At 40.6% G+C, this 13,764-nt stretch overlaps 1 protein-coding gene across 4 annotated transcripts in view; it reads left to right on the top strand.

Moving 5' to 3' along the window:
• Positions 1–13,764, top strand: part of TTC1 (tetratricopeptide repeat domain 1) — a 44,967-nt gene that overhangs the window by 13,495 nt on the left and 17,708 nt on the right. For all 4 annotated transcript variants that reach the window (XM_032337148.1, XM_032337150.1, XM_032337149.1 and 1 more), the window contains 2 exons: positions 8,960–9,020; positions 11,064–11,176. In XM_032337148.1, the coding sequence (XP_032193039.1) occupies positions 8,960–9,020; positions 11,064–11,176 (174 nt within the window). The remainder of the gene's footprint in view (positions 1–8,959; positions 9,021–11,063; positions 11,177–13,764) is intronic.

The following is a 13,764-nucleotide window of genomic DNA, read 5'->3' as shown; positions in this document are numbered from 1 at the left end:
TGCCTGCTCAGGCTGGCCATTACAGGTAATTCCTTCCGGGTATACCTTGGATCTAAGCTTTGCCTGCTGGTATTTTAATGTTCTAAATTTACCAAAGAATGATTAAACTCCTTACAAACACACACACACACACACACGTCTAATCTGGTGGTCTGAGTGCTTCATCTGTGTTCATAAAACATTTGATGAATTTGCAATGGAGAATAGATTATAAATCAGAAAGTAGCTTGAAATTAGAGTTAAAATAGGGGAGAATGTAAGTTCCTAAAGGATAGATAATAAATTCTAGTAACTTGATGAGTTGTTGTTTAAAAAAATTTTTGTTTTTGAAATAACATTTCTAAATATTTTAAAGACCTTTAGGACCTATGTTGCATTTATTTTTATGATTATGTAATTTTCTCTTTTAACTTATTAATATGCTACATGGCATTAATATATATTGTAACATCAAACTAGCTTTTCATTTCACTTTTAGAACATTATTGGTCAATTATGCATGGGTGTATGATTTAAAATTGGCAAAGAATTTGCTATTACTTACAGGATTTTAAGTTTACTTAATTGAAATTATTTTATAATTTTTTTTTTTTTTTTTTTTTTTTAAAGATTTTGTTTATTTATTTGACAGAGAGAAATCACAAGTAGACGGAGAGGCAGGCAGAGAGAGAGAAAGGGAAACAGGCTCCCTGCTGAGCAGAGAGCCCGATGCGGGACTCGATCCCAGGACCCTGAGATCATGACCTGAGCTGAAGGCAGCGGCTTAACCCACTGAGCCACCCAGGCGCCCATATTTTATAATTTTTTAATATCATTTTTTTCATACCCCTTTCATCCATTCTCCCACTCCCTAACCCTGCCTCTGGCAACTGCCAATCTGTTCTCTGTATCTGTGAGCTTGTGATTTTTTTTTGTTGTTTAGATTCCATTTTTTTTTTTAAAGATTTTATTTATTTATTTGACAGAGAGAAATCACAAGTAGATGGAGAGGCAGGCAGAGAGAGAGAGAGAGAGAGGGAAGCAGGCTCCCTGCTGAGCAGAGAGCCCGATGCGGGACTCGATCCCAGGACCCTGAGATCATGACCTGAGCCGAAGGCAGCGGCTTAACCCACTGAGCCACCCAGGCGCCCTAGATTCCATATTTTTTTTTTTTTTAAAGATTTTATTTATTTATTTGTCAGAGATAGAGGGAGAGAGAGCGAGTGAGCACAGGCAGACAGAGAGGCAGGCAGAGGCAGAGGGAGAAGCAGGCTCCCTGCCGAGCAAGGAGCCCGATATGAGACTTGATCCCAGGGCGCTGGGATCATGACCTGAGCCGAAGGCAGCTGCTTAACCAACTGAGCCACCCAGGTGTCCCTAGATTCCATATTTAAGAAAAATCATAAGCTATTTGTTTTTGTTTTGTTTTGTTTTGTTTAAGATTTTATTTATTTGACAGAGAGAGATCACAAGTAGACAGAGAGGCAGGCAGAGAGAGAGAGGGAAGCAGGCTCTCTGCCAAGCAGAGAGCCCAATGTGGGACTTGATCCCAGGACACTGAGATCATGACCTGAGCCGAAGGCAGGGGCTTAACCCACTGAGCCACCCAGGTGCCCCTGGTTTTTTTTTTTATTGACTTATTTCACTTAGGATAATGCCCTCAAAAACCATGCATGTTATGGTGAATGGCAGAATTTCATCTTTTTATAGCTGAGTAATATTCACTGTATGTATCTATATGGCACAATATTGTTTTTTAACTAGGCAAAGAACTTTATTAACCTTATTTCAAAGTTTATTCCCAGGCTTCTTCACCTTAATTAGCTGCAAAGAATGAATTATATAGAAGCAAAAACCGAAGAGAGCTGCAGTGTCCAAGGGGCTTGGGCTTTAAAAATATTAGAGATCTAGATTTATCAGATCCATGAAAAATTTTTTTTAAAACAGTCATAATTTAAAATAGCTGCCGGGGCGCCTGGGTGGCTCAGTCAGTTAAGCGTTTGCCTTTAGCTCAGGTCATGATCCCCTGGATCACATCGGGCTCCCTGTTCAGTGTGGAGCCTGCTTCTCCCTCTCCCTCTGCCGCTCCCTCTGCTTAGGTGTGCCCTCTCTCTCAAATAAATAAAATCTTAAAAATAAAATAAAATAAATAGCAGCTCCCAATAACTCTTTTAAGTTTTACCTTCCAGAAGTTGACTCAGTTCAGTTTGCTTCATTCTTGGCATCTTCATCAAAATTCTCCACAAGATCTGGAACTTCATCATCCTCATCCTTTCCAATGGAAAAGTGGTGCTTTTCAAATCCACACATTGTTTGGGCGGAGCTTCAGCCAGTCTTCTTAAACTAGTCAGACTGCCTTCACGAAATTGGTGTGAGATAGTAGCGTTTCTATCAGCTGCTGTCTCAGCATGGCCTGGAACGGTGAAGGCGTTCACTTCCCAGGTTGTCTGAACTTTGGCATTGTTAAAGTGGATCAGTGTCCTTTGAACATACTCATTTCTTCAGTACCAGAGATAGTGTTTACCCCAACTTCTTTAAGGCAAACTGAAGTTTTTTTATCATCTGCCGTTTCCTGAGCCACTTTCTTTCATCAGGCTGTTCCTTTCCCACCACTGCATACTTGTACTTAAGAGTTTGGTGAGTTTCTCCTGGTCTTGAGAGTTTCATTCATTTTGTTGGACTAAAATGGGAATGAGCAGGGGACTAGGGTTGGCATTCAGAGGATCTCAGGCAGACCAGCTGAGATTTAGGTGGATAGACGGCAGCTAGAAGGAGGCTGGAAGTAATGGCTATACCATTTCTTTATCCCTTCATCCACTGATAGACACTTAGGTTGTTACCATATCTTGGCTGTTGTAAATAATGCTGCAGTGAGCTTAAGGGTGCTTATATCTTTTCAAGTTAGTATTTTCATTTTCTTCAGCTAAATACCCAGAAGCTGGGTGCCTGGGTAGCTCAGTTGGTTGAGCCTCTGCCTTCAGCTCAGGTCATGATCCCAGGGTGCTGGGATTGAGTCCCATGTCCGGCTGCCTACTCTGTGGGGAGCCTCCTTCTCCCTTGCCTTTGCTGCTCCCCCTTGCTCGTGCTCTCTATCAAATAAATAAAATTCTTCAAAATACATACATACATATATATATATATATATATATATATATATATATATATATATATATACACACACACACATACCCAGAAGCTGGTCCATATGTTAGTTCTGTTTTTAATTTTTTAAGTAGGCTCTGTGCCCAGCATGAAGCCCAATGTGGACTTGAACTTAGTGACCCTAAAAATAAGACAAGAGCTGAGATCAGGAGTTGGATATTTGACCAACTGAGCCTCCCAGGCACCCATATTTAATTTTTTAAGGAACCTCCTTTCAGTTTTCCATAATGACTGTGCCAATCTGCATTCCCACCAATAGTGCACAGGGGTTCCCTTTTCTGTACATCCTCATCAAGGCTTGTTATTTCTTGTCTATTTTATAATAACCATTTTAACAAGTGTGAGATGGCATTTCATCATGGTTTTGATTTGCATCTCCCTGATGATTGATATTGTACATCTTTTCATATACCTGTCGGCCATCTGTATGTCTTCTTTGGAAAAATGTCTATTCATATCTTCTGTCCATTTTTTAATCAGATTGGGATTTTTGCTCTTAAGTTGTATGAGTTCTTTACATATTTTGGATATTAACCCCTTATCAGATAAATGATTTGAAAATATTTTCTGTTCAGTTGGTTGCCTTTTCATTTTGTTGATTCCTTTGCTGTGCAGAAGATTTCAGTTCGACGTGTCCCCATGTGTTTATTTTTGCTTTTGTTGCCTTTGCTTTTGGTGTCAGGTTCAGAAAATCATCAGTAAGACCTGTCAAGGAGCTTACTGCGTATGTGTTCTTCTAGAATTTTTTATGTTTTCAGGTCTTATGTTAAAGTCTTTAATCCAGGGGCGCCTGGGTGGCTCAGCCAGTAACCATCTGCCTTTTGCTAAGGTCATGATCCCAGAGTGCTAGGATCAAGCCTCACATCAGACTCCCTGCTTGGTGGGAAGCCTGCTTCTCCTTCTCCCACTCCCCCTGCTTGTGTTCCCTCTCTGTGTCTAATAAATAAATAAAAATATTTTTTAAAAAGTCTTTAATCCATTTTGAGTTAATTTTTGTGTATAGTATGAGAGACAGTGGTCCAGGGTTTTTTATTTTTTAAAGAGAATTTTTTTTTTTAATTTGTCAGAGAGCACAAGCAGGGGACAGCAAGCAGAAGGAGAAGCAGGCCTCCTGCTGAGCAAGGAGCCCAATGCAGGGCTCAGTCCCAGAACTCTGGGATCATGACCTGAGCCAAAGGCAGACACCTAACTGACTGAGCCACCCAGGTATCCCAGTGGTCCAGTTTCTTTTACAGTGTGGCTCTCCAGTTTTCCCAACACCATCTATTGAAGAGACTGTCCTTTCCCCATTGTATACTCTTGGCTCTTTTGTCATAAATTAACTGATGGCACATGCGTGGGTTTATTCCTGGCCTCTCTAATCTGTTCCATTGATCTATGCATCCGTTTTTATGCTAATACCACACTATTTTAATAACTGTAGCTTTGTAATATAGTTTGAAATCAGGGACCTTGGTGCCTCCAGCTTTGTTTTTCTTTGTAAGGGTTGCTTTAGCTGCTTGGGATTGAAATCACTGTTTTTATTTCAGTCTAGTTGACACGCTATGCTGCATTAGTTTCAGGCGTACAACAGAGTGATGCAGCACAGTGTTATCTGTTATGCTGTGTACACCACAGGTGTAGTTCCCATATGTCTCCATATATCACTGCTATAATATCATTGACTAATTCCTTAGGCTGTGCCTTTTATTCCTATGACTTATTCACTCCATAACCGAAAGCCTTTATTTCCTGTTCCCTTTCACTCATTTTGCCCAACCCTCAGCCCCCTCCCTGCTGGCAACTGTCAGTTCTCTGTATTTATAGGTCTGTTTCTGCTTTTTGTTTGTTTATTCATTTGTTTTTGTTTGTTAGGTTCCACTTATGAATGAAACCATATGGTATCTTTCTCAGTCTGACTTATTTCATTTAGTATAATATCTAGTAGGTCCATCCATATCGTCTCAGATGGTAGATCTCATCTTTCTTGTGGCTGCATAATATTCCATTATGTATCTATAATACTTCCTTATCCGTTTGTCCTTTAAGATTTATTTATTTATTTTAGAGACAGAGTGTGCCCATGAGCAGAGGGAGGGGCAGAGAGAATCTAAACCAGACTGCCCACTGAGCACAAATCCTGACGTGGGGCTCTATCCCATGACCCTGAGATCATGGCCTGAGCCAAAACCAAGATTCGGATGCTTAACTGACTGAACTGCCCAGGCGCCCCTGTGTCCGTCTCTTGATGGACACTTAGGTTGCTGCTATATCGTGGCTGTTATAAATACGTGCTACAGTAAATGTTCATAAGGGTGCATATATCTATTTGAATTAGTGTTTTCCTTTTCTCTGGGTAAATACTCAATTGTGGAATCATTGGATCATATGATGTTTTTAATTTTAATTTTTCGAAGAACCTCCATACTGTTTTCCACACTGGCTGTACCAATTTACATTCTCACCAATAATGCACAAAAGGTTCCCTTTTTTTCCACTTCCTCATCAATACTTGTTACTTCTCATCTTTTTTATTTTAGCCTTTCTAGCAGGTATAAGGTGATGTCTCATTGTGGCTTTGATTTGCATTTCCTTGATGATTAGTGATACTGAGCATTTTTTTATGTGTCTGTTGGTCATCTGTACATCTTCTTGAAATAACTTTTAGCTGGATTTGTTATAGGGTTTTCTTGGCTTCTAGCATCCAACTTCCCTTCCTATCTGGAGGAACTTTCCTGAATTGTAATCATGTTTGTGGGCAGTACCCCATGTTCCTCATTCCATTCTCTGACAGCCAAGGCCTATGAGCTATGCTTGACTTATTGGATGCTTTCTTTTCTTTCTTTTTTTTTTTTTTTTTCTTTTTATTTCTCTTTATTTGAGAGAGCGCAGGGAGTCTGATGCAGAGCTGGATCCCAGGACACTGGGATCATGACCTGAGCTAAAGAAAGACACTTAACCAACTAAATCACCCAGGTACCCTCATTGGATGCTTCTGACCAAGACTTTGAATCTCAACTGGGGCAAAGAAAAGGAAATAGGATTTATTTGCTACTATTACAGCGCTGTCTTGGGCATATTCTTCCACTAAAAGATAATGAATGCTTTCTTGCTTCTTGATTAACAGAGTTACCTGAGTCCTGCCCTTTTTCTTAGCCTGTGTTTCAGGCCTCCGGGTGATTCTGTGAGCCCCAATATCTTTCTAGTGAATCTTCCCTCTAAATTTTTTTTTTGAAGATTTTATTTATTTATTTGACAGAGAGAGACACAGTGAGAGAGGGAACACAAGCAGAGAGAGTGGGAGAGGGAGAAGCAGGCTTCCTGCCAAGCAGGGAGCCTGATGTGGGGCTCTATCCCATGGTCCTAAGACCTGGCCTGAGCCAAAGGCAGACCCTTAACGACTGAGCCACCCAGGCGCCTCTTCCCTCCAAATTTATACCTAAGATACAGTCTTTTTGCTTGCATCCAGAAATCTTGATAGCATAGAGATCTAAGCACCTTATGATCTAAGCACTTATGATCTAAGCACCTCTGTCCTAGGTAGTACTAAGTAAATGTGACTATAGTCTTAACATTTTGATTCTCATCACCACCACCCATATTATTCTTTTTTTTTTTTTTAATTCCCTTAGGATAGCCCTGTTCCAGATATGTTCTAGCTAAAAATGAGAAAATAAAAATAGTGGCACCTGGGTGGCTCACTGAGTTAAAGCCTCTGCTTTCGGCTCAGGTCATGGTGCCAGGGTCCTGGGATCGAGCCCTGCATGGGGCTCTCTGCTCAGCAGGGAGCCTGCTTTCCTTCCTCTCTCTCTGCCTGCCTCTCTGCCTACTTGTGATCTCTGTCTGTCAAATAAATTGAAAAAAGGAAAAAATAAAAATAAAAATGAATTACTGTATCTGCTGTACATCTGGCACATGGTAGATACCATAAAAATGAGATTCATTTTATACCTACCTTTTAGTTTTTTTACTGAGATTCATCATCCAGAGTATAATAATAAGATATTTGGGAAACACCCTTGTTTTAACAGTGTTTCTACAAATCTACAGAGATATAATATTTTTACTTTGGTTCCCTAATCTTAAGAGTACCAATCATTTAGGCTTCCGACTTCTCCTGTGCATGAAATACCCTGCTATCTATATTTCCTTCCTTTGAAGTTTTTATTTAGTCAGAAGCTTTAAGAATGAAGGTGGAGATTTTTGGATTCTCTCTCTCTCTTTTTTTTAAGCTCTTTGAAAAGGAGGCAGGTAGTAGTCACTTGTGTCAGTTCTGCTTGTGCCGATCATATTGCTAAGACGTTCAGGGTAGAAAGCACACAGGGACTCAGCAGGTGCCATCATGGCTCGGCAGAATAACATTCATTCTGACTGCCCTTGAGTATGATGGGTGTTTGGCCATCGCTGTGAATGTCTGAGTTGTTAGAAGAAGCTCAGAAATGAGAGATGTATCTGGGTTTCTTCAGACTCCCCAGTAGTAGCCTGAACAAAATTATTGCTCTGACCCTCTAGGTGAAGTCGCTTCTTGTAGTGCACTCTGCCAACATATTGACTGTCTTCAACATGACAGAAACCACATAAACCATTTCCTTTTTTAAATTATTTTACAGAAAGGTAATAGCTCATATTTATTGAACCCTTATTTTCCAGGCACTGTATTAGGAGCTTTATGTATATTATCACATTAATCCATAAAACTATAAAACCTCATATTTTAGATTAAAAAAACTAAGGCTTAGAAAGATCTGGAACTTGTCCAAGATCATTCATTTAATAAGTAGCAGATTCAATAGCCAAACTATGGAAAGAACCTAGATGTCCATCAACAGATGAATGGATAAAGAAGATATGGTATATATATACAATGGAATACTGTGCAGCCATCAAAAGAAATGAAATCTTGCCATTTGCAATGTTGTGGATGGAACTAGAGGGTATTTTGCTAAGCATAATCAGAGAAAGACAATCAGAGAAGGACAATTATGATCTCCCTGATAAGAGGAAGTTGAAAGGCAACGTGGGGGGGTTGGGGGGTAGGAAAGGAATAAATGAAACAAGATGGGATCAGGAGGGAGACAACCCACAAGAGACTCTTAATCTCACAAAACAAACTGAGGGTTGCCAGGGGAGGGGGGTTTGGGTTATGGACATTGGGAAAGGTATGTGCTATGGTGAGTGCTATGAAATGTGTAAACCTGGCAATTCACAGACCTGTACCCTTGGGGCTAATAATACATTATATGTTAATAAAAAAAAATTATAAAAAAAATAAGTAGCAGATTGGGAATTTGAATTTATGGTGGTGTACATGCCAGTGGGCGTGGTGTTTAGTTTCATTTTGAGTAAATGGAAATTAAGTGATACCCAAATTGCTATTCCATGCAAAAGATATAAACATAAGAAACCTAGGTTTTGTGTTTTAAGCCTCAAGAATGCAATTGATGGGGCACCTGGGTGGCTCAGTGGGTTAAGCCTCTGCCTTCAGCTCAGGTCACGGTCTCAGGGCCCTGGGATCAAGCCCCACATCAGGCTCTCCGCTCAGCAGGGAGCCTGCTTCCTCCTCTCTCTCTCTCTCTGCCTGCCTCTCTACCTACTTGTGATCTCTGTCTGTCAAATAAATAAATAAAATCTTAAAAAAAAAAAAAAGAATGCAATTGATGATTAGCCATATGGCCACATGCTTCTCTATGTCTGAGATTTAGATAAAACTGACCCAGCTCTCAAAGTCAAGTTGAAAAAAACAAAAGTCAAGTTGCTGCCTATTAAGTAGCCTAACGAAAGCTAACCTTTTTGTTTGCTTATATTGTGGGAAATGATGTAATTGTCGGATCTCTTGCAGAAGAGAAGAGAAGAGAGCACTAGACTAAAGGAGGAGGGAAATGCGCAATTTAAGAGAGGAGGTAAGACACTTACATCAGCACTGATGTCTGGTCATCTTGATTCCTCATTCTGTCTTGGAGTGTGAAGAAACACCAAAAATATTTGTAAACAGCAAACCTAAACTGCTAACAGTACATTGTTGCTTCCCAACGCCTTGGAATTTGATTTTTCACCAGGTCCAGATAACCTGCACCTAACGGGTGACCAGTTACATTGTGTCTCTTGGCACCTGCATACTTTTTCTTTTATGTAATCCACTATAGAACCAAAGGTAGGGCAGACTTTTCAGCTGATGCTTTGGAAAACTACTCTGGAACATTAAGAGGCTGGCTATTTCTTTGATGTAAAAGCAGGGTCCCCCTTCCTCACTGGGAACAATGCTGTGAAAACTGGCCCAGTGGTTCTAGCATGGCCTGGAAAGTGTTTTGCTTGTACTTTAGTCTTTCATGTGCCTTTTTCTTTGGCTGCCTTAAGTAGAGAGATGTTCTGCTTGTCGTCCTGTGTTTCTTATATTTGCTTAAGAATAATTAGTGTTCATTCAGTTAATTTGTGGTAACTATTTGATCTTATAATAACCTTCTATCACATATGTAAAGTGTATATGCTTTAGATGTCTGGGTGGCTCAGTGGGTTAAGCCTCTGCTTTTGGCTCAGGTCACGATCCCAGGGTCCTGGGATGGAGCCCTGCAGCAGGGCTCCTTGCTCAGCCGGAAGCCTGCTTCTGTCTCTGTCTCCCATTCCCCACTACTTGTCTTTCTCTCTAACAAATAAATAAAATCTTTTTTTTTTTTTTAAGATTTTATTTATTTATTTATTTATTTGACACAGACAGAGATCATAAGTAGGCAGAGAGAGAGGGAGAAGCAGGCTCCCCACAGAGCAGAGATCCCGATGCGGGGCTCGATCCCAGGACCCTGGGATAATGACCTGAGCTGAAGGCAGAGGCTTTAACCCACTGAGTCACCCAGGCGCCCCAAATAAAATCTTTTTTTAAAAAAAAGAAGAAGAAGAACTTTATCAAAATGCATATGCTTGGGACATCTGGGTGGCTCAGTGGGTTAAGCCTCTGCCTTCAGCTCAGGTCATGATCTCAGGATTCTGGGATCGAGCCCCAAGTCGGGCTCTTTGCTTGGTGGGGAACCTGCTTCCCCCTCTCTCTCTGCCTACTAGTGATTTCTCTCTCTGTCAAATAAATAAATAAAATCTTTTTTAAAAATGCATATGCTTGGGGCGCCTGGGTGGCTCAGTGGGTTAAGCCTCTGCCTTCGGCTCAGGTCATGATCCCAGGGTCCTGGGATCGAGCCCCACATCGGGCTCTCTGCTTCGAAGGGAGCCTGCTTCCTCCTCTCTCTCTCTGCCTGCCTCTCTGTCTACTTGTGAGCTCTGTCTGTCAAATAAATAAAATCTTAAAAAAAAAAATGCATATGCTTTAGAAAACTAGGAGTAGTAACATTATCCCCTACTTTTTAGATTTAAAATTTTTTTCGTTATATCTGGTTTAGCAATCATCACTTTTTTTTTCCGTAAGTACTAATGGTTCTGATTTTGAAAGCTTATCTCTTTGTATTTTAGTGTTAAATATTTCAGACCTGAGAAAGGCATGAACAGGCAATTTTCTTTTAGTACCCTGACCATAATTCTGTGAATGACAGTGAGTAAATAAATTTATCACCATTTTCTCTTTTAAGGTCTGTAGCCAACTACTGATTTTTACATTGTTGCTCTTAGCTCCATAAAATGTGTCTCCAGACATTTTAAGGAAGCAGTTTTGGCCAGCTTGACTGCATGAAAGCATATCTTTAATGATAATACGTACATAGATTTTTTGTCTTTATCCCAAGCCATTAATCCCAGATTTTAGTCTCTTTCATCTGTCCAGTTCCCTAATCCCCTTTCATTATTCCTTACTAAATTGATAAGCCAAATAAAAGTTAAACATACAGAACATTCTACTTGAGACCTTTGTTCTGTGAATGGAAAGCTATGCATTCTGAGATACTATCAAATACAGTAATACCAGGAATAAAATCATAATGACCTCTCATCTTTTACCTTATCCTCAGATTATACAGAAGCTGAGAGTTCTTATAGTCAAGCCCTTCAGATGTGCCCATCCTGCTTCCAGAAAGACAGGTCTATTCTGTTTTCAAATAGAGCTGCTGCAAGGATGAAACAGGTATGTGTCTTTGACCTTTTCTTTTTAAGAAGCACATGAACTTGGAGTGTTTTCATAGGATAGATTCTGTTTCAAATTAGCAGAGGGGCTGTGACTCTTTGATCTCAGGCTTGTGAGTTTGAGCCCCATGTTGGGTATAGTGATTAGTTAAAAATAAAATCTTTTTAAAAAAGAAAAGGGGCTTAAAGTTGCTGCCTCTGTTTTCCTGCACATGTATTTCCCTGATGTAAAGGGCATAGAGAAGATAGGAAAGTATTTTGAAAAAACCTGAGTCAGATTATTGCTAACATTCCTTATGAGAGTGGCTGATTGAACGCCTTCATGGCGAAGGGCTGACAAAGTCTCCACCAAACTAGGGCAGGTTAATGAAGCAAAAAGCCAAGTAGTGCATGTCCTAGAAGAGCTACAGCTGCTTAATTTAGGTCTCTGGAATTCTCAATAAAGACTCAAAGGGAGAAGGAAACACCAATGAAAACTCTGGACTTGGGGGTGCCTGGGTGGCTCAGTCATTGTGTCTGCCTTCAGCTTGGGTCATGATCCTGGAGTCCTGGAGTCCTGGGGTCTATCCCTGAATCGGGCTCCCTGCTCAGCTGGAAACCTCCCTCTCCCACTCCCCCACCTATGATCCCTCTCTCCCTGGGTCTTTCTCTGTCAAATAAATAAATAAACAAAATCTTCTCCCAAAAATTAAATAAATAAATAAACAAAACTCTGGACTTGAAATGCTTATTGCTAGGATTCTGATTCTCTGCCAAAAGTGTGGACACAGGGAGAAATGTCCAACAGTTGGGATGAGAGGTGCCCCTAAATGTAAAATAGGTGTCAGGGAAAGTTCAAGAGCATTTTATATTTCTAAAGGATTGAGAACCGAGCTAATGAAGGCAGATGTTCAGGTGTACTGGTTTTGTACAACATTGGTACTAAAAGTTAGCAACCTAGATGGCTCAGCTGGTTTAAGTGTCTACCTTGGGCTCCGGTCATGATCTCAGGGTCCTGTTGTCACAGGATCACAGGGTTCTTGTCTCCCGGAGTCAAAGAACAAATCCCGCGGACACAGAAGGGCGAAGTGGATTCATTAAGTGAACGTGAGAGCAGAAAGCAAAGAAGCTCTCTAGAAGTAGAGAGGTCTTGATAGGGCCTCACTGAGGGCTTTTAGTGGTAGTCTTTTATTGAGAACTGACTGGGAAGCTTGTAGCCTTGAGCTTCTCGTGACGCCTTGATTTGAGCATGGACTACTGATAACAGCCTTAATGACTTAATTCCTTGAGGTTTGGCCATTTTCTTTTTTTTTTTTTTTTTTTTAAAGATTTTATTTATTTATTTGACAGAGAGAGATTACAAGTAGGCAGAGAGGCAGGCAGAGAGAGAGAGGAGGAAGCAGGCTCCCCGCTGAGCAGAGAGCCCAATGCGGGACTCGATCCCCGGACCCTGAGATCATGACCTGAGCCAAAGGCAGCGGCTTAACCCACTGAGCCACCCAGGCCCCCCGAGGTTTGGCCATTTTCTATGATAGTGTAGCCCCCGAAGAAAAGTACTCCCTAACACCTGAGGCCAAATAGTCTATTTCCTTATATCTTGTTCACTCTGGTTTAGCACTTCTGCCTGCCAAGAATAGTGTCAGAGCCCAGCCAAGGGCCCCTACTTCTCCCTGCCTATACCTTAACCCTGTCCTTATTTACTGGGATTGAGCACCACATTGGCTCCCAGCTCATTTGGGAGTCTGCTTCCCCTCTGCTGCGCCCACCCTCCCTCCTTCCTGTGCTCCTGTAGGCACTCTCTCTCTCTCAAATAGATAAAATATTTTTTAAAAAATAAAATAAAAGTTAGATTTGTTGCTGATTTGTCTGCTAGTCCTATTTAGTCAACATGTCAATTTAAGTGGATTGAAATGATGTGAAATTTTGGCAGCGGGTAGGGGGGAAACCATTTGTTTAAATATGGCTATTTATATCCAAAGCACAAAGAAGAGATTACTTAGCATACCTTTAAGCAACCACAAAGCAAGGTCACGATTGGGTTAAATTGTTTTTGTTTTTTTTTATTGTTTGTATCAGGTATTTATTATGTCACTTTCTCTTGTTGCCTGAAATTCTCTAGAGCCTCTACCAAAGTCATTTTTGATGACCAGGGTTTTTTTTAAAAAGGGGTGGGATAGGGAATACTTGAATGACTGCACATCAGGAAAGGGTTTGTGTTTTGTTTTTTGGTTCTTTTTGTATGTTTTATTATTGAATTCAGTTTCTAAGGTGAAGTATTTTTAGAGTGATTCATATCGAATGGGAGAAGAAATAATTAGAGTATACAAACAGACATTTTTGTTAGAAGAAATAATACAGGGGCGCTTGGGTGGCTCAGTTGGGGTTAAGCATCTGCCTTCGGCTCAAGACATGAACCCAGGAACCTGAGTTCAATGCCCACTCAGTGGGGAGCCTGCTTCTCCCTCTCCCTCTGCCATTCCCCCCTTCCACACTTGCTCTCTCTGTCAAATAAGTGCTGTCTTTTAAAAAATAAAATAAAATACTTGTTTTAAGTTTACATAGAACAATATTCATTAATATATTCTACCACTGATCGGAATTCACACTTAG

The sequence above is a fragment of the Mustela erminea genome, chromosome 3 (assembly GCF_009829155.1).
Source record: "Mustela erminea isolate mMusErm1 chromosome 3, mMusErm1.Pri, whole genome shotgun sequence".
NCBI lineage: Eukaryota > Metazoa > Chordata > Mammalia > Carnivora > Mustelidae > Mustela > Mustela erminea.
This window is presented reverse-complemented; position numbering and strand designations above follow the sequence as displayed.